The sequence below is a fragment of the Cinclus cinclus genome, chromosome 22 (assembly GCF_963662255.1).
Source record: "Cinclus cinclus chromosome 22, bCinCin1.1, whole genome shotgun sequence".
NCBI lineage: Eukaryota > Metazoa > Chordata > Aves > Passeriformes > Cinclidae > Cinclus > Cinclus cinclus.
Window position 1 is genome coordinate 4,590,872 of NC_085067.1, and position 22,900 is coordinate 4,613,771.

Consider the following 22,900-nt stretch of genomic DNA (forward strand, 5'->3'; position numbering starts at 1 on the left):
AATTCAAACCATTCCCTTAGGATTGTCCCGGCTAGCCCAGAGAGCTGTGCTTTGCCTTGCCTTCAGTTTTGCTTTGCTTTGTTTTTTTGGGGGAGGTTTCAGACCCAGCAGCCTGGGCTCTGGAACTGCAGCGGTTCCCAGCCTTGTCCTGGGGGATCAGCCCCATTTCCCGAGTTCTCTTCACGGGCTCTGCTCAGCCCTTTGCTGCAGGAGCTCCCCGGGGCCCCTTTATCCAACCAGCCCCTCTCATGGGATCTGCTCCAGGCAGGGAAGGGCTCGCTGAGCCTTCCTGGGTCTGTGGCTGGTGGTTGGGAGCCTGGAGCAGCAGGAGGGAGCTTTGTCTTATCTGATCAGCTAAAGCAGCTCAGACAATTCCCAGGCCTTCTCCCCCAGAGCCTCCTGCAAGCCTGAACCCTCCTAGGGCTGTTGCCCCCCAGGACTGGTGCAACAGGGATGGGATGGAGCCATAGTGCAGCAGTAGGCTGGTGCTGGCACTTGGGGACAATGCCAGCCCCGCCATAGCTGAGGCCAGGGGACAAAGAATGGGGTGAGGGCTGCAGGAGAAGTTCTGCCCCAAAAGTCCATGTCTGGTAGCTGCCCTCAGCTTCCCAGGGCTTCCAGGTGGAAATGCCTGTCTCAAATAAAGCTCTTTGCAGCAAGATGCCAGGAGCAGACAATGACAAGAGCTGCCTGTGTCTGAGCTGGCAGAGGAAAGACCCCTGGAGGAGTGGGCACCCTGCTCGGGTTTCTCTCCCCCCAAATCTTGCATCACTTAAAGCCCAAAGCTGCACCACTCCTGCCGATGGCTGGGACAGATCCCATAGAGTTCCTCTCCCAGCAGAGGTGGAAGAGGCAGGATTGCTCTCGTGTGCATTTGCTCCTTGCCCCTGATTAAGTAAACATCCCAGAGTTATCAGGAGCTGCCAGAAGAGCTGAGTCGACATTAATTAGTAACTGAAAAGATTGGTTAGAAAGGGAATGATGGGAGCAAAATACACAGGCTTTTGTTTGCCTTCTGCAGTGAAAGTGCAGAGGGCTCCTGCCCCTGGCCACTCACCTCTGGCCTCTGGTCCCCACACACAGAGGTATCACCTGCCCCATCCCAAGCCACCTTGCCTTGGGGCTCTCCAGGTCTGTTCCCAGCCTTGACACTGAGAAAGCTGAAATGCCAAGAATAAGCCCTCCAAAATGGTGATATTTTGGGCAAGTGTAAGCCCGGGGCTTTTCCCTTTGTCTTCTGAGCATTGCTCCCCCGTCCTGTCGCGTTTGGGTTTTTGTCTTTGCCAAGGCCAGGCTGGGAAGCAGCTGGTTGCTTTTACTCCATGAGGCATGTTATGAAATGAGTGTGGCAGGACCTCAAAACTGGTTCCTGACTTTGTCCTTCTGCTGTCCCTCCCCACTCTCTGAACAGTGCCCAACCCGCACCGGGGCTGGGGAAGAGCTGCTTACACTCATGGCATTCCTTCCCCTCTTGAGACATACCCAGTTCAGTGTGGACTGTGGTGGAAGCTGGGTGGGAGATCATCTCTGCCCCTTTTCCCCTGTTCTGACCTTGGGCTGTTTGCTTTCTCCCTCCGGGGCAGGCTGAGCAAACAGTGGATGCTGGGGCTGTGCTGTGCTCCAGCCGGCACAGTCGCAGGAGGGCTGTGCTCCCGGACACCCAGGATGAGGCTGCTCTTCCCTGCCCTAGTGCTGGCCCTGCTTGCCACCACCCATGCTGCAGAAGGTGAGCTTTAGCCCACCAGCTCCTTGCCAGGTGCTTTGGGGATGGAGCAAGAGCAGCTCCTGGGCTGATGGAGGGGCTGGGCAGCCCGGGCAGGGTGGGGAGGGAGCAGGTGGTGGCCATAACCACATTGGCTGTGCCCTGCAGGATGGGGAGAAACAAGTGGGTAGCGCATGAGTGTCAATGGTGCCCTGGCAAATCCCTGCCCATCCCACAGCTGGGCTGCCAGCATGGAACTGGGACCATGGCGCAGCCCAATACCTGGCTCCCATCCCAGCAGGACTTGAGTGGGAGCAGGGCAAGGAGGTGCTGTAGCCCCTGGTGATGGAGTTGACCATGAAGAGGTGGGGTACCCCCAACCAGGACACCCCCAAGTTTGTTTTCACTCGGGGGGGAGGCATGGGTCCCACTGCCCCACTTCACATTACTCCTCCTGAGCTGTGGGGTGGCTTTTGCAGACTCCTGCGAGGGCCGCTGCGAAGAAGGCTTCGATGCAGGGCGCAAGTGCCAGTGTGACACCCTCTGTGTGTACTACCAGAGCTGCTGCAGCGACTACTCCACCGTCTGCAAAGCCAAAGGTACTGTCCCCATGGCCACCCTTCTGGCCAGGGCACAGGGAGAATGGTGTGGCTGTGGGTGCTCCACACCGTGGGGGTCTGTGCTGGATCAGCTCTGCACCCACCTGTGTCTGCGGGATGAAGTCAGCTCCGGGATTTGCTGCAGCACACGGGGTTTTTGGGAGCTGGCTCATCGCCATCTGGAGTGTGGGATCCATGCTAATTGGATAGATTGGATAGCAGGAAAAATATCTTCACGGAAAGGGTGTTCAGGCTTTGGAATAGGCTGCCCAGGTGGAATCACCATCCCTGAAAGTGTTGTAAAAAATGTGTACTTGTGGCACTTGGGGACATGGTTGGCGGTGCTAGGTTAAACTGGACTTGATGATCTTAGAGAGCTTTTCCAACCTGAATGACTCCATGATTCTATAAGTCTCTGTTGCCTGGGAGGGAGCATCTCCTGCACCCAAACCCAGTGGGAACCAATCTGCTCCCTCCTGCAGTGACCCGGGGAGATGTCTTCGCCTTGCCGGAGGACGACTACCTGGACTATAACCTCACTATCGACTTTGTCACGGACAAGGCACCCGTGGCAGACCCCACAGAGCTGCCCACATCCCCAGTGCTGGTGGACACCACGCCACAGAGCAAGCCAATCCCTGAGGAGACAGAGGTGCCTGCCACCACCCCAGGTGGGTCCGAGGAGCCTGAGGAGCTGTGCAGCGGGAAACCTTTTGATGCCTTCACTGACCTGAAGAACGGTTCCCTTTATGCATTCCGAGGTACTTTGGGGACCTTCTCCAGGCATGTGGGACAAGCTGCCATGCTGTCACCCTGGGCTGGTGTCTGCAGTCCCTCCTGCTGCCCCTACCTCTCCTCTCTCCCCAGGGAAGTACTTCTATGAGCTGGACAAGACCAGCGTGAGGCCTGGCTACCCCAAGCTCATCAGTGACGTCTGGGGCATTGAGGGCCCCATTGATGCAGCCTTCACACGCATCAACTGCCAGGGCAAGACTTACCTCTTCAAGGTGGGCTGCAGGGCTGGGGGTACTCCCAGGGTGGCCAGCACAGCCTCCCAGTCCAACATATATCCCCTTCTGGCACCACACGCACACACAAACACACAGTGGTTGCCAGATACCCCAAATCCCTGTGGTTGTTCTGGGACCCCAAACAACTACAGCCTCATGATGGGGTTCTCCAGCATCCACTCGCTCCTCCTGGCAGACCCATGGCTGGGGGATGTTGCACCTGTAACCCCTCTCTGTCCCCCACCCCTCAGGGCACCCAGTACTGGCGCTTTGATGATGGAGCCCTGGACCCTGGATACCCACGGGACATCTCCGAGGGCTTTGAGGGCATCCCCGACAATGTGGATGCAGCGTTCGCCCTCCCCGCCCACAGCTACCATGGCAATGAAAGAGTCTATTTCTTCAAGGGTAAGGGGAGCACCCCTGCTCCTGGCAGAGCCTGGCACCACTGGGCACAGGCTGGACACCCCTCCAGCGCTTGTCTCCCACTAACATCCTGCTCATCCTCTCCTAGACAAGTACTACTGGTCCTATGACTTTGCCCAGCAGCCCACACAAGCTGACTGTGAGAAGTCCTCCCCCTCCACGGTGTTCAAGCACTACGCCTTCATGAACAGGGGCAGCTGGGAGGATGTTTTCCAGCTCCTCTTTGGCAGCAGGATGCGTAAGGGCTGGGCCAGGCCCAGGGGAAAGGGCTGGCAGGACCCAACAGCTGGGACTGACAGGGCACAAGGGATGCAGACACCCTGGGAGGAGGGAGCAATGCCTGGATGAGCCTTCACGTCCTGCCCAGGCCATGCACAGGAACCCCCCAGGCCACAGCTGCACCTCCCACAGCATCTCAAATCCCACCCTCAGAACCCTTATGTCCCACATTACCCATCACCAGCCACCTCACACCATGGTGTCACTGCTGGGGACTGTTTATTATTGCTGGAGATGCCTCAGGAAAACCCCAGCCCTGGGCAGGGGGAATGAAAGATAGGAGGAGAAGGGAGCCCCACAGCATAAGTCTGATCCCAACCAAGGGGGTGGGGGCGACTCCTGGCTCTGCCTGCCCTGTGTCACTGTCATACATCCCATCCAGGCTGAGATTCTTCAGAGCATTCCTGGGGGTCTCGGAGCAGGTGCTGGGTGCTGTTTGTGGGGGTGGGCTCAGCTCACCCCACACGCTGCCGCCCCTCTCACTCACCCTCTGCTCCTTTTCCAGCCGGGGCAAACGGCCCGTGGTACATCAGCCGGGACTGGCGGGGGGTGCCCAGCCGGCTGGACGCTGCCATGGCCGGCCGGATCTACGTGGCCTCCCACCAGCCCCGGAGGAGGAAGTCTCGCCGCCAGCACAAGAGGTACAACCTCCACGGGTCACTGAATTTGGGATTATGGAGCTGGCTGCAAAATGACCCCGACTCAGCAGGTGTTGAAAGTGATGGGCTGTCGGGCTCCACGTGTGAGATGCTCCAGAGTGTCTACTTCTTTGTAGGAGGTAAGTCTGGTCTGGCCGGATCCAGGAATGATGTGGGACCAGGGCTGCTGGGGAATGAGGAGGGCTTCTCTCTCTCTGCAATGTCCCAGGGCTCTGTGATGCAGTGGGAAGGTGCTGGCAGCAAGGGCTGGCAGTTCCCCAGAGCTGGGGACAGTTCTGATGGCCATGTCCCCTTCCCCCAGACAAGTACTACCGTGTCAACCTGCGCACCAAGCGCGTGGACCTGGTGCGGCCACGCTATCCCCGCTCCATCGCCCAGTACTGGCTGGACTGCCCCCAGCCCACGGAGGAGAGCACCTGATGGGATCCCTGGAGCCACCAGCAACACAGCCTCAGCTAGACAGAAATAAACTGTGAGAGCCATGCAGGCTGGAGAGCTCCGTCCGTCCGTCCATCCAACCGTCTGTGGCATGCTTTGTGCAGTCCTTGCAGTCCAAGATCCCATGTCCTCAAGGGCTGTGGTTGTCCCCCCAGACTGTGCCAGATCCATGATGTTGGCCCCATCCATGGTGTGCCTGTGGCAGCTCAGATCTGCTCTGCCAGCCAGTCCAGTGCCTCTTCCCACTGGAGGAGAGGGACGGTGCCAGCAGCTGCCAGTGGGGAACAGCAGGGTCAGGTCTCCATCTCCCCTGGGATCAGTCCACAGCCCCACGTGTGGGTGGCTGTGCAGGGATGGGTGCCCATCCAAGGCCCTGCCACCACTGCCCTGCTCACCTCTGGGCTCTGGCAATCCTGGCCATGGTGGTGCTGAAGGGATGACCCTTCCCTCAGGGCTGGGAACGCGCTCAGGGCCTGGCAGCTCCTGGTGCAGCAGGTGCTGCTGAGATAAGCTCCTGCTCCTGCCATGACTCCTGCCATGAGGACAGATGAACAAACCCTCACCTACTGTCCCACTACTCCCCCGAAACTCCAGGGAATTCCTGAGCTGCAGATGATGCCCAAGGAGTGGTTCTCACCGCCTCCTCTGGTGGGGCTGGGGGTGCCCATGGGGCTGACGGGAGCCAGGCAGAGCCATGTCCTCGTGTCCAGGTGGCAGATCAGCACTTCCCTCAGGGGGGACTGGCTGTGGCAGAGGGGCCACTGGCTGCACCTGTGGGGTGAGCAGAGCAGTCAAGGTGGCTGTGTCACCCTGTGCCACCCTGTCCAAAGAGACCCCTGGAGCTGTACCTGGAACCTGGTGGTATCAGCTGGCCCAGGGTAGCACTGTGGGCACCCTAGGCAGCTGGGGCGGCTGGAGGCAGGAGGGAGCTTCTGCAAGAGAAGACAGCAGTGGGTGGATGGTCTGTGCATCCTCATCCTGCCATGGGCAGACCCCAGGCCCCCCACTCTCACCGGCAGCCGGGGAACAGAGCTGGGTGTCGTGTCAGGCCGCCGGTGCCTCACCGAGTGGCTGTGGGGGACATGGAGGGTGCGGGCACTCCGGAGCAGGGGCTGGCTGTCACAGGAGCTGCGAGTGGCTCTGTGGGATGGACCAGCTGGGATGTCACTACTGAGATCTGGGGACTGCCTGGGGAGCAGTGAGGAAGCCCAGCAGGGCATTGGCAGCATCCAGAGAGCCCTGCCCAGCCCCATGGAGTCCCTGAGGGAGGCTGATTAGTGCAGGGTGTTGCCCAGCCAGGCCCTTGATCCCCTGTTCAGGGGTCCCACACAAGCCTCCCCTACCTCATCTGCTCATTCTCCACCACGAAGTCCCGCAGGAGACTGTAGAGTCTGGGCCAGGCTGGGGTTCCCTCTGGTGGGAGCTGCCCTGCAGGGCCGTACCTGTCCCTCGAGCCCACCCATGCTTTTGGAGGGTTCCCTGTGACCTCTGTGCTCCTCACTGGCACTCTGGGCAGGCACAGCTGCTGGCGCAGGGAGAGGTTTTCCAGCTGCAGGGCATGGATTTCTTGCTCCAAGGTTTGCAGCAGCTTCTCCCGGGACACCTGGGAGGGGTGGGTGGATAAAGGGGTGGGTCAGAGGGGTCCCAGCAGCAGGTAGAGGAGCTCAGAGGAGTTCCTTGTCTGCCATACCCTGTTGGCCAGAGGTCTGGTGGTGACCCTCCGGGCACGGCTGGCATAGTGCAGTGTGCTCAGAGTCTCTGAGAGGCAGCGCGAGGACGGGGAGATGCAGGCGACCTGCCAAGGAGGAAGAGATACAGGTGGACTGTCATCCAGAGGATAACCATCCTTTTCCAGCCCTCCCCTCCACGGGGTGAGACCTCTGCCCAGCCTCCTGCATGGTTTTACCATCAGGGTGATGCCCGAGCCGCCCAGGGAGCGAGCCAGCAGCCGGGTGAGCTTGCTGTCCCTGTAGGGGATGTGCGTTCGCTTCCCTCGGGGTTTGGCCAACAGGGAGATGCAGTGTCCTGCCGGAGGACGAGCCACATAGGATGTGACAGGGCTCTGGTGGGGGCCAGCAGGGCACTCCCAGGGCGGGTCCCCAGCTCCTACCCAGTGCCAGGAGGCTGCGGTTGATGCTGTTGGCCTCCACAGAGAGCTCCCCACTGGAGCCGGTCTCCTTCACCCGCTCGCTGCCAGCCAAGTCCACGAAGCACAGCGTGCCCTGCTTGCTGGGACAGGCGCTGGCCTGAAGGACCAACGTTGGGGGTTGATGCTTTGGCCCCCATCACCCCTTCTCCATGGGCCACAGCACTATCCCAACTCCTGGATCTTGGATAGGATTCCCGGCTGCTCACTCCAACCCCACCCGTGTATCTTTGAGGAGAGCGTGACACCCCCCCCACCTTCCACCCCGTGGGGCTGTTTGCACCCCCGCGCTGAGCCCTGAGCCCCCCAGCCCGCCCCGCTCACGGCTCGGCTGCGGACGTGGATGGTCAGAAGGGCGTGGCTGCGGCTCGAGTGCCTGTTGAGGGCATGTGCCGAGGTCCGGCGCCTCTGGGATCCTGCCGGGGGAGGAATTGATTGCACTACACCCCACATCCCTGCCCCAACCCCACAGAATCCACTGCCCACCACCCCCTGCCAGACACCAGCCTGCCTTGGCTCTGCGGCAGAACGGAGAGCTGCTCCTCTTGGCTGCCGTCAGAGCTCCACCAGCCCTGGGCTGAATACCCCCACACCGGGTCTAGCACGCCCTGAACATGTCCCAGCCCTGTGCCTGTGGCTCAGGACCTTGCAGGAGCAGGCTGACGATGGTCTCCAGGCTCTCGAATTCCACACTGAGCTGGTTCTCCACGTAGAAGCCGCGGGTTTTGCTCCAGCGCAGGGGCAGGGCGCACGGTGGCCCCGGGCTCAACAGGTCCCGGACCTGGGGAAGTGGCAGAGGGGAGGCACCGGAGGAGTGGGGCACAGGGGGCCAGCAGGGCCGAAGTAGGCGGCTGGGCAGACATTTACCTGCTCGTTGTAGATCTCCAGGTAGGAAGCACTGAGAGCCAGGTCAGAGCCACGGCTCCGGCTCTGCTCCAGGAGGCAGGTGAAGGACCTCTGCATCAGCCCCAGCAGGGCCGGGGACGCCGGCTGCGCCTCGCTCTGCAGAGATGCCAGGATCGTAAGTGGTCACATCGGGCACACGCCTGCTCCCAGAGCCCACGACCAGGTGGGAAGAGCTCATCCCACGACCAGGATCAGGTCAGACGGTCAACGTTGTACCTGGGCGAGGGGTCCCATCAGGGTGTAGGTCTTCCCCGAGCCGGTCTGCCCGAAAGCAAAGACGGTGCAGGAGAAGCTGCAGAAGATGCTGGGCATGAGGCACGGTCGCAGGCGGTGGCACAGCGATGCCACCTCCCGACACAGCCCCGGCAGTGCAAACGCGCCAGAAGGCCCGACGTGGGTTGGATGAAGGGTTGGGGTCCGCGGGACTCACCCGTCCATGGCCAGCTCCACCAGCTGCCTCATCCCGCTGCCTTCGAACACAGCCTCCTGCGAGGCGCCGGCGTCGAACACGGCGCTGAAGCCAAAGGTGGCATCGTGCCTGGCCGCGCTTACCTGGCCGTGGGGACAGCAGCGGCTCAGGGGGTGCCGCAGCCCTTCCCAGCCCCGACACCAGACGGGGAGGTGGCGCTTACGTGGACGGCACCGTCACCGAGGCTGTGCACAACTTGCTGGTCACCTCGCCGCGTCTCCGTGCAGGTTAGTGGCCGGACCCTAATGGTGGGGTGTGGACAGGGACACAGAGGTGTCGCTGCATGGGGACTCCGGTGAGCCCTGCTGCGACCTCGCCCCAGGCAGGGAGGTTCCTGCCACGTCCCTGAGCCCTTTCGTCTCCCCTTACCTTAGCACCACTCTCAGACGCGTCTCTCTGCCCTCCACGGGGCGCTGCCGCTCCTCTCCAGGACTCCTTTGGGGAACACAGGGCAGCAGGGTGGTGGGTGGCCCCCGGTTGGGGGGGTCTGCCCGCAGGCACCCCGGGGTCTGGGGTAGAAGGACCCTCGGTCATGCCGTGCTCGCACTGTCCTCCCACCTCCGCTGTGCCCTGAGGCATGGCAGGGGACAGAGCTCACCGTCCCCACCATATTGCCGCAGAAGGACGGTCCTGTCCCCCCCCAGCCTTTTTGGGGAGCCCCCTTCCGCTGCCTGTATCAGTCAGGCAGTCATTGCCCAAGTTCTGCTGCTCCAGGACGGGGTTGCCTCTGTCCCCTCCGTCTCCCCGACAACTTACGGTCTCTCCTGGCCCCGTGGGAGCGTTCTGGGCCGGGGGTCCGTCTGGGGGTCCCCGTCCCGCTCCCCCTCTGGTTCCATGGGCTTCCCAGCACCCTGTGCTCGGGGTACCCGCAGCGCCCGGCCGGTCCCGGCGGGAGCCACCCCCAGCCGGCCCCCGCTGCCCACACAACCGGTACCACCGCTCCGGTTAAACATTGACCGGTGCCAGCCCTGCGGGAGAGCGGCGGCCGCACGGCGGGGGCGAGCGGGGGAGGGCGGAGAGCCAGGGAGGGGGCACAAGGGACGGGTGGCAGGTGGGTCCCCGAGCCCTGGGATCCTCATGGGCCCCACCGTGCCCCGACGGCGGCGCGGGGCAGACCTGTACGAGCAGCCGATGGGGGTACTGGTCCCCGGGGATGCTGGGGAGTCAGTCGGGGCTGTCAGGGTTCTGCCATCGGGGGCGCGGAGCTGGGACCGGCCCCGGGAGCCCTTGGGAAGGGCTGGGGGGGGGGAACAGCACCGCCCGCTCGGGGCGGTCCCAGCCCGCCGGGGGGGACCCGGGGGGGATAAAAGCCAGGGCGGCGGCAGGCCCGGGGAAGCCGGGCAGGATGAGCGCGGCCCCGAGCACCTCCCGTGCTCCCCAGCCGCTGCTCCGCTTCCCCGACGGGCCGGGCGGCGGGCGGGCGGCGGGCGGGGGCGGCGTCCCGGGGCCATGCCCCTGCCCTTGTCCCTGCCCGGGAGGGCCGCGGAAGCGGCGGCGGACCACGTTCAGCCGGGGGCAGCTATCGGAGCTGGAGCGGGCCTTCGCCGCCGTGCCCTACCCGGACATCGCCACCCGGGAGCGCCTGGCCGAGCTCACCCAGTTGCCCGAAGCCAAGATCCAGGTGAGCGCAGGCGGGACCCTCCCCTCCATCCCTTCCTCCTTCCCTCCCGAGGCCACCCTATCGGGGCGCTGTCGGTGTCTCACAGTTCCCCTCGCCCGTCCCAGGTCTGGTTCCAGAACCGCCGCGCCCGCAGGATCCGTAGCGCCAAGCCGGAGCCGCCACCGCTACCACCGCTACCACCGCCCGGGGAGCGGGGTTCCCCCGCGCCACCTCCCGACGGCAGCATCCCGTGCCCGGCCCCTGCTCTGCCGCCGCCGGGATCTCACAGCCCCGCTCGGGGCCTCCCCACCTCGCTGGGCTCCATCTCCGACCTCATCTACAGCGCGGCCATCACCAACCTGGGCGAGCCATAGCCGTGGCTAGGACCCCTGGCTTCTAGGAACCCTCCTGGCACTGCAACCCCCCCGGATTAGCGCCACGATTTCATTAGGGTGTGGAATTACTGCCGGTCCCAAAGGCTCCGAGGATGTCATCCAATATCCTAAATGCCGGTGTGGCCACAGCAGGGGCAGCTCCCCATCAGGTCCCTAATACCGACTAATCTTTTGGAAAAATACCTTAATCTGAGGCCGTATCCACGGATGATTGTGGCGCGGCCGCCCCTAATCCGCAGGCACGTTCGCAGGTGCCGGCAGATCTCCCTGGATCGGATATTAAACCGTGTTTCCAGAGGGGCTTAGCTGCCATCAGAGCATTAATCACTGTGTCTGGTCCTGGCAGAGCGCCCACCCGGCAGGTGTCCAGGTCCCCAGGGCCTGGCATGGCTGTCCCCTCCCTGCTGTGGGTGCACCGAGCTGGCTCTGCTCTCTGCCCCATGGCACCTGAGACATCCCTGGGCTCAGTGCTGAGGAGTGTTCTCTCCCTACCTCCAGAATCTGGGTACCCTTTGGCAGGGGGTTGGGAGCACTGTGCATCCCTCCCTGTGCAGGAAGAGGAAGGTTTGGACAGGAGATGGAGCAGTATACAAAGAGGGAAGATTCACATCTCTGTGGTGTCTTAGATGCCACATCAACGTTTCTCATACCAACAAGCATCTCCCAATGTGCAGGAAGAAGGCTATGAACACACAGTGTAATTTATTTCCAGAATAAAAGGACAGAACTTCCCAGGAGAACAGGGATGGAAGGAGCTGATGTCCCTCTCCCTGCTGGGGTGGTCGGAGTCCACAGCCATTCCTTCTCCTGTTGTGCAGCTCTGGGATTTCCAACCCATGATTCATTTCAGGAGCGGGAAGCAAAGGACAAGCCTGAAAGTGCAGCAGTCTTCCCACAGCAGGAACAGGTACAGATAGGACAAGATCTCTCCCCAGATTAGCAGTTCCTGGGGAGGACAAAAGCCTCCAACATGAAACCTGCAGTTCATGGTCATAGTTTCCCAAGGTCCCCCTCGATGGTCCGCACCATCACGTACAGCTCAGCCAAACCCACCACAGAGGCCACAATGACAGCTGACAGGACACGCTGGGGACACAAAAGAGAGAGAGGTGACCCTGGGTGTCCAGCCTGGCCAGCAGAGAGGGGCTGCCAGGGGCTGGGCTCGCTCACCGCTGCTGTCTCTGCGAAGACGTACTGGCTGCCCAGGTAGGTGCAGGCAAAGGCAGCCACCACGGTGACAATGAAGTTGAAGATGGTGATGACAACGGCTTTCACGGAGCGAACTGAGGGACAGAAGGTTAAAGTAGCTGATTTTAGGTAAGGCTGGGGAGTAGGGCTGGAGACAAGGTGTAATCATGCACAGCTGCCTCAGCTGGGAGATGTGATACTGGAGGAGTCCCATGCATGGTGCCTCCAGAAATATTGGTAAGAATGACCAACAGGCTCCTTTATTCAAGGAACGCTTCAGTGCATGGAAGCCTTCTGGTGAGATATTCCAAGAGGGAAGGGCTGTTACCAGCTGGAGATGGAACAATTCCCATGTCTAACCTGCCACATGTCAACAGGACAGGGAGCCACTCACCTTGCCTCCCAAATTCAGCCAATGGCCCGTTCATCTCCTGAAAAAAGGGAATGAAACATCTTATGATCACTTGTATTTTAATGTTAATAGTAACGTTATTACTGGGTGTGCAGAATAAAAGCAATGCCAATGTCCTGTCCTGACCCCGAGACTCTGAGGTTTTGGGTGGGTGGGCTGTGGAGGAGCAGCAGTTTCCCAGTACACAGATTTCTCTGAGATTTTGAACAAGCTCTGCTAAAACCCCCCTGGATTACAGATCACAGCATGGATTGGCTTGGAAGGGGACCTTAAAGACCATCTTGTTCCAGCCCCTGCCATGAGCAAGGACAGCTTTCACTAAACCAGGTCAAACCTGGAGTGGTGCAGCTTGGTAGAGAACAGAGCAGATCTTCCCATGAGAGTTAATGGATGCCAGGTACAGTGTGGGAGGGCAGAATGGAATCACAAGGAATGCCAACAGGAGGGGATGCTGACTTGTCTGAACAATCATCCTGCCAGAAGATCTCAGCTCTCTCAGGAAAGAATGAGTGCCCACATACGATCTTGTATTTTCAGCTTTTACCTTGACATGAATGAGGCAATTTTAAAACTATGACAAAAATTTAACCAGCACAGATACTCCTGGTCAAACATTTACGGCATGTGCTCAGTCTCCCAGAACAAAACCTGAGATCTTTGGCACGTGAGCAGTTCCCAAAAGTCAGTATGTCTAATTAACCCTTTAGCCTCAACACCGGATCTGTTGTCCCGGTGTATTTACAGCGTGCTCTCATCCGATGCCTGCCACTTCCCCTCTGCACTGCACTCACTCTAAGGAGAATATCTTTGCTCTCAGGTGTTTGAGGGATGAACCCCGGCAGCAGGCACTGCAGCAGCCCCTCACCTGGCCGGTGATGTTGCGGGTCATCCGCTGGTACTCCTCGTGTGCCAGCTTGGCCTTGATCCGCTCCAGCCGGGCCACCAGCTCGGGGTTCTGGGGGAGGCACAGACCCGCCGTGAGGACCGGGAGCCGCCGCCTCCTCCCGCGACTTCCGGCCGACCCTCACTCACCCGCGGCGGCACCGGCACCTCGGGCAGGTGGATCTCGCATCCTTCCAGCAGCTCGTGTAGGTGCAGCGGAGACCCTGCGGGTGGGGCACGGGGCGGTCACGGCGCGTTCACGGCGCGATCACGGCTCCCCGGAGCAGCGCGGCCTACCTGCCTCCCGCAGCGCGGCGTGCAGCCTCCGCAGCAGGCCGAAAGGCACCAGCCCTCCTTCGTCCGCCAGCGCCGCCTCCAACTCATCCCTCAGCCCGGCGGGTAGCGCTGCTAACTCTCCGGCCCGCACCGCCCGCCGCAGCCGCGGCCCGGCCCGCACCGACGACGCCATTTTGGGCCCGGCCGGCGTTGCCGGGGTGACCGGGAGATTGGAGGGGTGGGAGGGGGGGAAACCATAGAGACGGCGGGACGGGGCGGGGCGGAGCGGCGCGCGCGGCGGGGCGGGGCGGAGCGGCGCGGGCCGCGCGGGGCACTGTGGGCCGCGGGCGGTGGGATGTCGGGCGGCGCGGCGCGGCGGTACGTGGCGGCGGCGCTGGGCCGGGCCCGGGCCCGCGGGCCGCCCCCGCTCTGGGAGCAGTCCCCCGCCCGCCACCTGAGGGTTCTGGGCACCGGGGCGGCAGCGGCGCTGCCGCCGCTGCTGCTGCCGCCGCGGCGGCACCTCTCGTCGCGGTGAGGCCTGTGAGGGGTTAGGGTGAGGGCGGGGGGCTGTTGGGGGGTTCGGGGAGGCAGGCGGTGAGGGGGTGTTTGAGGGTGATTGGGAGGAGGTGAGGGGAGCTGGGTAAGACTGGGGAGGAGTTGAGCTGTTGGTTGGGGTCTGTTGAGTCATTGGGGGAAGACTGTGGAAGAGCCGGGGGGCTGTCAGGGCAGTGATGTGGGAGAGGAGGGATTGGGCTAAAGGGACACCTGGGTGAGGGTGTCCAGGGCGGTGGGGAAAGGAGAGACAGGCAAAGGGTGGAGGGCAGAGTGGGAGTGGGACCGGGTAGCTCAGTGCATAGTGGGCCTCTTGTGGAGTATGGGAGGGACGTGCAAGGCGGGGAGCAATATCCCTGCTTCAGCCCCTGCAAACCCTCCAAGCTCTCTCTCTGCTCCCAGGAACCGTCCCGAGGGCAAAGTGCTGGAGACCGTGGGGGTGTTTGAGGCCCCGAAGCAGCACGGCAAATACGAGACAGGACAGGTAAGGGGTTCTGGGGGGCACAGCTAACCCTGCAGGCTTGTGCCACAGGGATTGGGCAGCTGAGGGATTTCCCCTCAGGAAAATCTCAGCAGCACAAGGCTGGGAGTTTCACAGTTCGGGGTTCCTTGTCTGTGCTGTGTCTGCAGTTTGTCAGTCATCTGACAATAGCAGGTGGATAAGAATCTGCAGCACAACACAACTGTTGTACAATGGCACTTGCTCCACTGGTTTTACTTTGGGGTTTTCTCCATTAAGGATCCAAAGAGACGATCAATGAATTTGAGAAATAAGAACTAAACTTGTAATTCCCGTCCTTAAGACACTTGGATCCGTTTCTGAGCAGTCTCTCTGCTGCTCTATTATTGCATTACTACTTAGTCCTTCCCTTTTGTGGGATAGAGATGACGTGGATTTCTTCTCCCATCCCACACTGTGTTCCCTCTTTCTGCTCTGGGTCATCACAATAGAGATTCTCCCTGTATCCCCATCCCAAACCTTAAACCATTTGTAAATGTTTGTAGCTTTACCTGAGATAACAGATTTTTAACATAATTCAGCTGTAATTATTTGTTCCTTCCAGCTCTTCCTTCACAGTGTGTTTGGCTATCGAGGAATAGTCCTGTTTCCCTGGCAAGCCAGGCTTTATGATCGGGATGTGGCTTCTCCTGTCACAGAAAAGTAAGGACTTGAGGATTTCTTCTGGTTCATGGACCTGTTGGACTGTTAGATTTACATGTTGTAGTGAGGTTCCTGTTTGGGATAAACAAATGTTTTTAAGGAGGGGCAATGGCATGGGTCAATTTACAAGAGTGAAGGAGTGAGGATCAGAGAGAAAATCAGAGGGCAGTAGGAATATCCCCCCCAGAGAGGAGCCTACACTGAGCAGGAAAAACCTCTGAGCTGTTGTGCCTGTGCCAAACACCACTGATGGTCATCTCTGTCATTGTGTGGGTGGCTCATGGCTCATGGGGCTTTGGTTTGGGTGCAAACAAATGATTACAGGCTGCAAAACAAGGCTTTAAAAAAAGAATAATTGTTTATAAGTGCTTGGTCCTGGTAACAAGAATTTGCTGCCATCCTGTGCTTGAGCTTAGAGCTTTGCTTTTTTCTTTAGGAGTGAGAATGTGGCAGGCCATGGTTCCAAAGAGGTCAAGGGCAAAACACACACTTACTACCAGGTGTTAATAGATGCCCGGGATTGTCCACATATAGTAAGTAATGAGTAATCTTGGTACTGAAACTTAAGTATCTTCTCCTACATGAGTGGTTCAAAGGGACAGGCCCTGAGGGAAAATTACCTGGTGGCTAACTGGATTGGTTAGGATTTTTGGACATACGAAGGCTTATTTTCCCTGAGAAAGATCTGGAATGTCACACAACTGTTTTCTGGATCATGTTGCCCCTTTCCAACCTCCTTTCCTCTTCCTGGTGCTGTTGCCACACTGTTGCACACATGTGGGTCGTTAGGAATATGGGATGCAGCACTGAAAATGCTCCTCACTTGTTTGAGTGGGGAGTTAGCTCAGAGGAATTAAATAGAAGTTCTGAGGTGAACTGGTTAAATGAAATAACATTACATACTTTATAAACGACACTAATGAGCTAAAATATGACTGGAAACTGTCCTGCAACAATGCACACAGAAGGACATAAAACCTCCCTGTTTCTCAGTCCCAGAGATCACAGACAGAGGCAGTGACGTTCCTGGCAAATCATGACGACAGCAGAGCCCTCTATGCCATCCCAGGTGAGTAAAATCCTCCTGCAGCTTCTGCTTGTTGTGAGGGGAGGTCAGAAAAGGTATCAGTGGTCAACTCCTGCAAGTGAAGCAGCAATTCCTACAGGACATTCTGTAGTGGATCTGTCCATAGCTTAGGGCTGTGCTGGAGACAACAGAGTGACTAAAGTACAGGAAGCCCTTTGGATAGTTGGAATTTGGGCCCTCTGTGATCAGACATAGCCATGTCTGATTTGAGCTGTTGACACACGGATCTCGTACCAAGTTGTATGTAGGCTGTTCTACTTTGTCAGCAGGACAGCTGCATTTATTCCTGTCCTGGGCATTTGCTGCCCAGAGTGTTTTTGGGGCAGTGCAGGCACTTTGCAGGGCAGTATGTGTTTATCAAAAACAGTCATTCCATAAAAAAAAAACTCCCAGGAAAACAGTGACAAGAATCTCCTGACACATCTCCTCTGTTCTTCCTTGCAGTTGTGATATTAACTTTGGCTTCTGCTGCCAAAGTCCTTTTTTTCTCACTAGGGTGATCAATTTTTCTGCCAGGAGACTTTTGAGCTGCTCTTTGCTGGGGAAGTTCCATGGCTTTTGGGGTTTCTTTTTCAGGTTTAGACTATGTAAGCCATGAAGACATCCTTCCCTACAGCTCTACTGATCAAGTGCCCATCCAGCATGAGCTCTTTGAGAGGTTCCTCATGTATGACCAAACAAAAGGTAAGTTCTGGCTTCACAGGGAATTCTTCAGAGCCAGTGCTCTATAAAAAATACCCAAACCACATCATCTTGGATATGGTATAAAAATCATGTCTAGCTTGGGGTTTGTTACAGTGAAGCTGCCTTTCAGTATTTCAGCATGTGAAAGGAATTGTGTTGAAAGGGGAGCACTCCAGCTACAGTGTTGCCTCTTACCCTTTCCCTCCCCACAGTCCCACCTTTTGTAGCGAGGGACACTCTGTGTGCGTGGCAGGAGAAGAACCACCCCTGGCTGGAGCTCTCAGATGTGCACCGAGAAACCACGGAGAACATCCGTGTCACTGTCATCCCCTTCTACATGGGCATGAGGGTAAGTCTGTGCTGCTCTGGTAATTCTGCCATTTGCTTCACTGGCTTGTTTTTGTAAGACTGGTTTGCTGCCTGAAGATACCTTCTGCTTACTGAAGAATCGACATTTAAGTACAGTTGCCATTTTGTTCTCATGGGTATAAACATGAAACTGTTTTGTCATGTATTTTTGGAGATCAGCTCCTGCATACTGGCTTTTGCTGGTTATCAGTACGATGAGAAATAACCTGCAATGTTCTGCACAACAGTGCTAGCAAGATATTTGAGAATGCTTTTGAATTGGTCCTGTTGCTGCCTCAGTCACGTGAGGTGACGCTGGGGCCATCTGCTCTGTAACAACAGACACATCTTGTTATCCTGCCCATTTCCTGCCTCTAGTTTGGCTTGGAGGGTTTGGCTAAAGCTTTCTGGATTTAGCTGATGACCATGTGCTCTTTATAGCACAGAACTTCACGTGGACTATCCAAAATAATGCAGCTCCAACAGACTCCTGAGTGGGAGAGCTGGGAATTCCCGCAGTGGTTTGTGATTTCTGAGCACGGTTGTTGGGGAGCCTGAGCTGTGGCAGGTGCACATTTTGGTGTGGATTTGCAACTTTTGTGGAGTCCAGCTGATGTTTGTCAGAAAAACAAGTGCCCGAAGGCAAGGAAAGGGATGTTTCTAAATCTGTGGAAAGTGTGTAATTAACATGGAGATGAACCCTGGAGGTTGTCAGGAGATCCTTGCAAATCTCCAACCTCATGATTACTGTAGAGCAGAGCCAGTTCCAGGCTCTGCTGATGGAAGGCCTCAAGAGAGCAGCTGTCTGTGCTCATGTGAGTTGTCTGCGTCACCCTGGCACGGAGTGAGAGCCCCTGTGCTGGTGCTGTGCCGACAGCTGAAGCGGTTTTTTGGCACCACATGTCTAAGGACAGCTGCTAAAGTCTTTTTGTTTCTCTTGACAGGAAGCCCAGAATTCCCATGTCTACTGGGTAAGTGCCTTTTGTGTCACGGAGCAGCTAAAGGGAAGGAGTTTATTTGCTGTGGCATCACTGCAGTGTGATAAGCTCTGAGGGAGAGTAGCCCTTGCCTGGCAGCTGTTTCCCAGTATCAGCTGTAGGTTATCAACTGGTTGCAGCTGATACCAGCTCTTGATAAGAGTCTTTCTTTGCAGTGGCGCTACTGTATTCGCCTGGAGAACTTGGACAGTGAAGTGGTGCAGCTCCGAGAACGGCACTGGAGGATATTCAGCTTGTCTGGCACCTTGGAAACAGTCCGGGGCCGTGGGGTTGTAGGAAGGGTAGGTACCAATGCAGTCTTTTTTTGGGAAACATGGCCCTTTTCTGGAGTTCTCTCACTTGGTTGTGTGGATTTGCCAGTAAATTGCTTAGTGGGCACTTGAAGTAGATGGAGTGGGAAACTGGCAATGAAAAAGTCACATGAGCTTTTCATCTGTTGTTCGTCTGCATGAACTGAGACTTCACGCTGAGTATTAGAGGATGATCCTAAATGACTGGTGGTTGGAAAACTGAAATAACAACAGGATTCTGGTGCTACTCAGTGGACAAATTGTTTGCTCTGTAATTGGCAGAAGTCCTCCGGTGTAGGTCTCTGGTTTTTCTCATGCTGTATAAATTTCCTGTTGATGCTTGTCTGTGGTAGAATTGCTGATATCCAATGGTCTCTTGTCTTCTCAGGAGCCAGTTTTGTCCAAAGAACAGCCAGCATTTCAGTACAGCAGCCACGTCTCCCTGCAGGCATCCAGTGGTCACATGTGGTAAGAAGCCCTTATTGGTGCAGCAGTGTTTTGGGTGTAGGACCCCCCCTAACAGTGAGCTGCAGTGCAGTTTGCAGCCTGGGCTTGTGGCTGAAGGCTGGGTGGAAGTGGACTGGGCAGGGCATAGTTGATAGCTAGAATTTGATGAGCTTTTCTCTAGTATCCTAGTTAGTGATAAGATGATCTGCACCAGGAAGTGTTCCAGGATAATTTATCCTTCTGCTGTGGTCTGTGCTAGATTGGATTTAGAGACAAGAAGCAGTTCTCCCTTTTGGTCCTTGGTGCAAAAGCCAGGGCCTCGTGCTGGTGATTCCTTCAGCAACAGGGATGTGTGCTCTGGTATCTCCTCTCTTGAGAGAGGATTGGGCTTTAACTCCATCCCTGTGCACTTCTGTGTCAGGCATGCAGGGGTTTTCCCAGTTCAGACCAGGTAAGGCTTTCCATCTAACTGATGTTTAAATTTCTTCTTCTGTAAGTACAAGGAGTGAAGTGCCCAGCTGAGTTGTTCTTTCCCTGTGCCTTGGGGTTAAAGCAGCTTCTCTTTATTTGCCTTTTTGCTGGGTTAACACATATAGTGTCACCTCTGTGTTGACAAGGACTGCACAGCCACCTCTTTTATATAACTTCTATATAACAGGTATTTGTGCATTTTTTAAGGAAATGTCCCTCAGAGTTAAGTTGCCTTTGAGTTGGGAAAAGCAGAAGAGCAGCTCTTTGCATATAGGGCATACCTACCTTGTTTGCCATGTGAAAATGTTTTGAATTGCCTGAATGGATGCCCTGGGGAATAAAACCTGGTGGTCTAGTAATTTTTCCCTCTGTGCATACATCCTGAAGACAGACAAAGCTTCTGCAGCTCAGAAGCTGCTCAGCTTGACTTCTGGTGTCCAGTTGTGTCCTCTCTGTCCTGAGAACCTGTTAATTTACCTCCACAACCCTCTTGCCCATGTTGTGTTCTGCAGTACAGTCAGCTGTAGCTCAGAGCAGTAAACAAATGGTTGTACCAGGACAGGCAGGTTCTGTTCTGAAAGGCAAAGCTGAAGCTATTCCAAATTACATCTGTGATGGGATTTCTTAATACTATAGACAACCAGAGGAGCTCCTGCCAAGAAATACAAATGTGAATTTACGTGTAGCCAGTTTGTAAAAATAGCTCAGATGGCTCTGTCTCCTGGGGAGTGGGAGTTGGGTAAACATTGCTGCAGGTGCATGGAGGGTGCTTGACCCCTTTGGGCTGCAATCATCACAGCTTAGTGCAGGAAATTTGTCAGGGATGTGATGTAAAACTGCCCAGAAGTCCTCCATAAATGAGCTACCTTGGCAGCAGATGTTTGCAGTTGAACCCATGTCCTTGCTGCTGTACCAGCCTCGCAGGTGGGCCCCCAGGATATGGAAGAGCTCAGGTCTTAGCTTCTTGTTGATGCTTCCTAGGTGTGTTTGTCCCTGGCCTCAACGTCATCTCTGACATTACTTTTGCAGGGGCACTTTCCGATTTGAGAGGCCTGATGGCTCCCACTTTGATGTCCGAATCCCACCCTTTTCCCTGGAAAGCAACAAAGATGAGAAGACCCCTCCCTCCGGCCTTCACTGGTAGATCAGAGCAAGTGCCCAGACCCACGGAGGCCTGTGTGTGTTGTAGACCTTTGCCTCCCCTTTATACTGCAGCCGAGAACACAGAGCTTTTAAACATTTTAAACCATTTTTGTTTTAACCGTTGTCTGCCGGGGAGGCTTTTTTTGGAACTTTACTACTGGCTCTTCTCTCAGGCTGCTTGTAAAACATAAGCTGTGTTCCAGGTAACCCTTCCCTCTGTGGCACCTGCTGGGTGTTTGGGGCTGAGGGCTGTAGAACTGTGCTGCTGCAGAAGACTGGCCCCCTTCAGCAGACCCTGGACCCTTTCCAATGTGTTGTGACTTCTCTGCAATGTGAGGTTTCTCAATAAACTGGCCCTTCCAGTTGCAACCAGGTCTTCCTTCCTAAACCAAGGCCATGGCTTTGCATCCAGCCTGTCCCAGCTTGTTGCTCCCCCTGTGTGGAGTGAGCCCAGAGTTCTTGCTGCTTCAGAAGCAGCTGCTCCTCCTTTAGGGAACAGGAATGTGAGCTCAGCTTTCCTGCAGTGCAGCTGCTTTTTGGGATTCAGCCAGGGTTGGAGCAGCCTGAGCTGCATTCATGGCACAGCTTGTCTGGGCTTTGCTGTGATACAAATTGTGTTTTTTTTTTTTTTTTTTTTTTTTTTTTTTTTTTTTTTTTTGAGAAGAGGGCGCAGAGGGGACAACGTGGGTGACATACAGTGCTGTTACAGTGTCCTGTGCAGGGCACCAGCCTTAATGTTGTGATGGTACAGGAGAGCTGAGGGGAGCCCTCCCCCTGCCAGGTCTTTGCCTTCCTGCAGGGATTTACATCTCAGCTGCTGGAGGGTTCTTCCCTGTTCACACTGTGGCTGTGTCTGTATTTCCTTGATGGTTTCTGCTTTGACAGGAATGCTTGTTTTCTCCTGGAATGCTGTCAGTCGGTGAGGCAGTGCTTGGCTTTCTGCTCCTGCTTGCTCTGCTCGGCAGGTTGTGATTTTTCGGTGGCATATGTCTGGAGGGCCCTTTGGGACTGTGGAGGTCAGTGAAATCCTGTAAGATGACAATGTATGGATGTGTGGGAAAGCCAGAGCAGCTGTGAGGATTGCAAAGATCATCACCCTCTGTGCTGTGGGACCCTTCTGGCTGTCTCTGGGTTTTCAGACTTGTGGGTGAATTGGGAGGCAGAAGTACTTGGCTTCGTGGTAACCCTGAGGACAGAGTTTCCAACCTTCCTCCTTTCCCTAGTCTTGCTTGAATGACAGGGTGTAACTAACTCACAGGATGTTTTCCTTGATTTAGAAGTATCCCAGTTGTTCCCTTTTCCCCGGAACTCCTTCTGAGCAGCCTGTTTGCCTTTGGCTCTGCAAGGCAGTGCTGTGGGCAAACAGCATTTGGGGGAGACTCTCATGCTATCCCACAGCCAGTGGATTCCTATTTAGAGACACTTAATCACTGCAATGTTTATCTGTGACCAGTCTCTTCAATTTTCTGTCTTCTTTCCTCTCAGGAAGTATGTGCTCATATTTTAGAGTTTCAGAGGTTTAAACAGTCAGTCTGCTTTTAGGGGTAGGAAAGGATCCCTAAAGACCATTCACAGCTGACAACCCTACACTGCTGCTGTCATGCTGATTTCCTCTCAGGAGGAGGAGGTGGGAAGATGCCTCAAGTTCAGAGGCAGCAAGAACCTGCTGTTTCCTTCCCATGCAGCTGCCCTGCCTCTCCCTCGGGTTGCTTCAGTGTTACTGGCGATCCCAACATCCCTGTCAATGTTTAACCTCGCTGCTCAGCCACGCGGCTCTGATGCTTCCTGTAACCAGCAGAGAGCTGCACCCCTAAGGGATGGAGTGGTCCCGGGACAGGGCCTCTGCTGGGGTTTGGGGTGATGTCCCACGGGGGCTGAGGCCTCTACCTAGGAACGGACATTCCTGGCTGGATAATGATTGGCAAGTGCGAGGTCACCGCGGTAACAAACCGAGGCACGGGAGGAATGTTTCCACTCCATCAGGCTTTGCCGTCCTGTCCTGGCGCCTGGGCGCGATGCCAGAGGCTCGGCAGGGCCTTTCCCCAACTGCTTCATCCCTCAGGCCCCTTCTCGGAGCGCGGCCGAGCCCTGTCCCCCTCTCTGTGTAAATACCTGTACAAAGAACCAACCAATAAAGCGCTGAACGAACGGCTCTGCCTCCCGCCTCTCATTGCCCAGCGGCGCTACGGCCACCGCTTCCGCTGCTCTCCCCTCCCCGCCTTTCCCCGGGGGTCGGTCCCGGTTCCGTCCCGTCCCCTCCCTCTCTCTGCCCACGTCGGCCCCGCGCGTTTCCCGGTCGCGCCGGAAGTGACGCACGGCGGCCGCGCGGAG

At 56.9% G+C, this 22,900-nt stretch overlaps 5 protein-coding genes across 6 annotated transcripts; 3 read left to right on the forward strand and 2 right to left on the reverse strand.

Moving 5' to 3' along the window:
* Positions 1–1,599: 1,599 nt before the first annotated feature.
* Positions 1,600–5,095, forward strand: VTN (vitronectin). The gene is made up of 8 exons (XM_062507224.1): positions 1,600–1,726; positions 2,182–2,301; positions 2,784–3,062; positions 3,169–3,308; positions 3,563–3,719; positions 3,826–3,975; positions 4,522–4,794; positions 4,977–5,095. Exons 1-8 carry the CDS (start codon positions 1,600–1,602, stop codon positions 5,093–5,095), a joined length of 1,365 nt encoding a protein of 454 aa, XP_062363208.1.
* A 224-nt stretch (positions 5,096–5,319) lies between these two features.
* Positions 5,320–9,587, reverse strand: KIF12 (kinesin family member 12). Its single transcript, XM_062507236.1, is given in 18 exon segments — positions 5,320–5,384; positions 5,509–5,645; positions 5,751–5,884; positions 5,962–6,045; positions 6,127–6,297; positions 6,444–6,716; positions 6,804–6,908; positions 7,020–7,138; positions 7,224–7,359; positions 7,584–7,675; positions 7,853–7,877; positions 7,879–8,040; positions 8,127–8,261; positions 8,382–8,457; positions 8,596–8,717; positions 8,798–8,876; positions 9,004–9,069; positions 9,391–9,587. Coding segments are annotated over 18 exon segments (2,178 nt in total).
* A 392-nt stretch (positions 9,588–9,979) lies between these two features.
* On the forward strand, positions 9,980–10,608 carry SEBOX (SEBOX homeobox). Its single transcript, XM_062506844.1, has 2 exons — positions 9,980–10,255; positions 10,360–10,608. Exons 1-2 carry the CDS (start codon positions 9,980–9,982, stop codon positions 10,606–10,608), a joined length of 525 nt encoding a protein of 174 aa, XP_062362828.1.
* A 710-nt stretch (positions 10,609–11,318) lies between these two features.
* On the reverse strand, positions 11,319–13,580 carry TMEM199 (transmembrane protein 199). Of its 2 annotated transcripts, XM_062507129.1 has the most exons (6): positions 13,409–13,580; positions 13,262–13,335; positions 13,095–13,184; positions 12,212–12,248; positions 11,800–11,912; positions 11,319–11,715 (listed from the first exon to the last, which is right to left on the reverse strand). In XM_062507129.1, the coding sequence occupies exons 1-6, from the start codon at positions 13,578–13,580 to the stop codon at positions 11,620–11,622; spliced, it is 582 nt and encodes a 193-aa protein (XP_062363113.1). In that variant the 3' UTR covers positions 11,319–11,619. The 2 variants fall into 2 exon arrangements, with proteins under 2 accessions (XP_062363113.1, XP_062363112.1); XM_062507128.1 differs by having other exon boundaries at positions 11,319–11,912.
* A 162-nt stretch (positions 13,581–13,742) lies between these two features.
* On the forward strand, positions 13,743–22,759 carry POLDIP2 (DNA polymerase delta interacting protein 2). The gene is made up of 11 exons (XM_062506876.1): positions 13,743–13,918; positions 14,342–14,423; positions 15,004–15,101; positions 15,538–15,634; positions 16,095–16,170; positions 16,765–16,872; positions 17,085–17,221; positions 18,165–18,191; positions 18,374–18,499; positions 18,897–18,976; positions 20,456–22,759. Exons 1-11 carry the CDS (start codon positions 13,743–13,745, stop codon positions 20,568–20,570), a joined length of 1,122 nt encoding a protein of 373 aa, XP_062362860.1. The 3' UTR covers positions 20,571–22,759.
* The last annotated feature ends 141 nt before the right edge of the window (positions 22,760–22,900 follow it).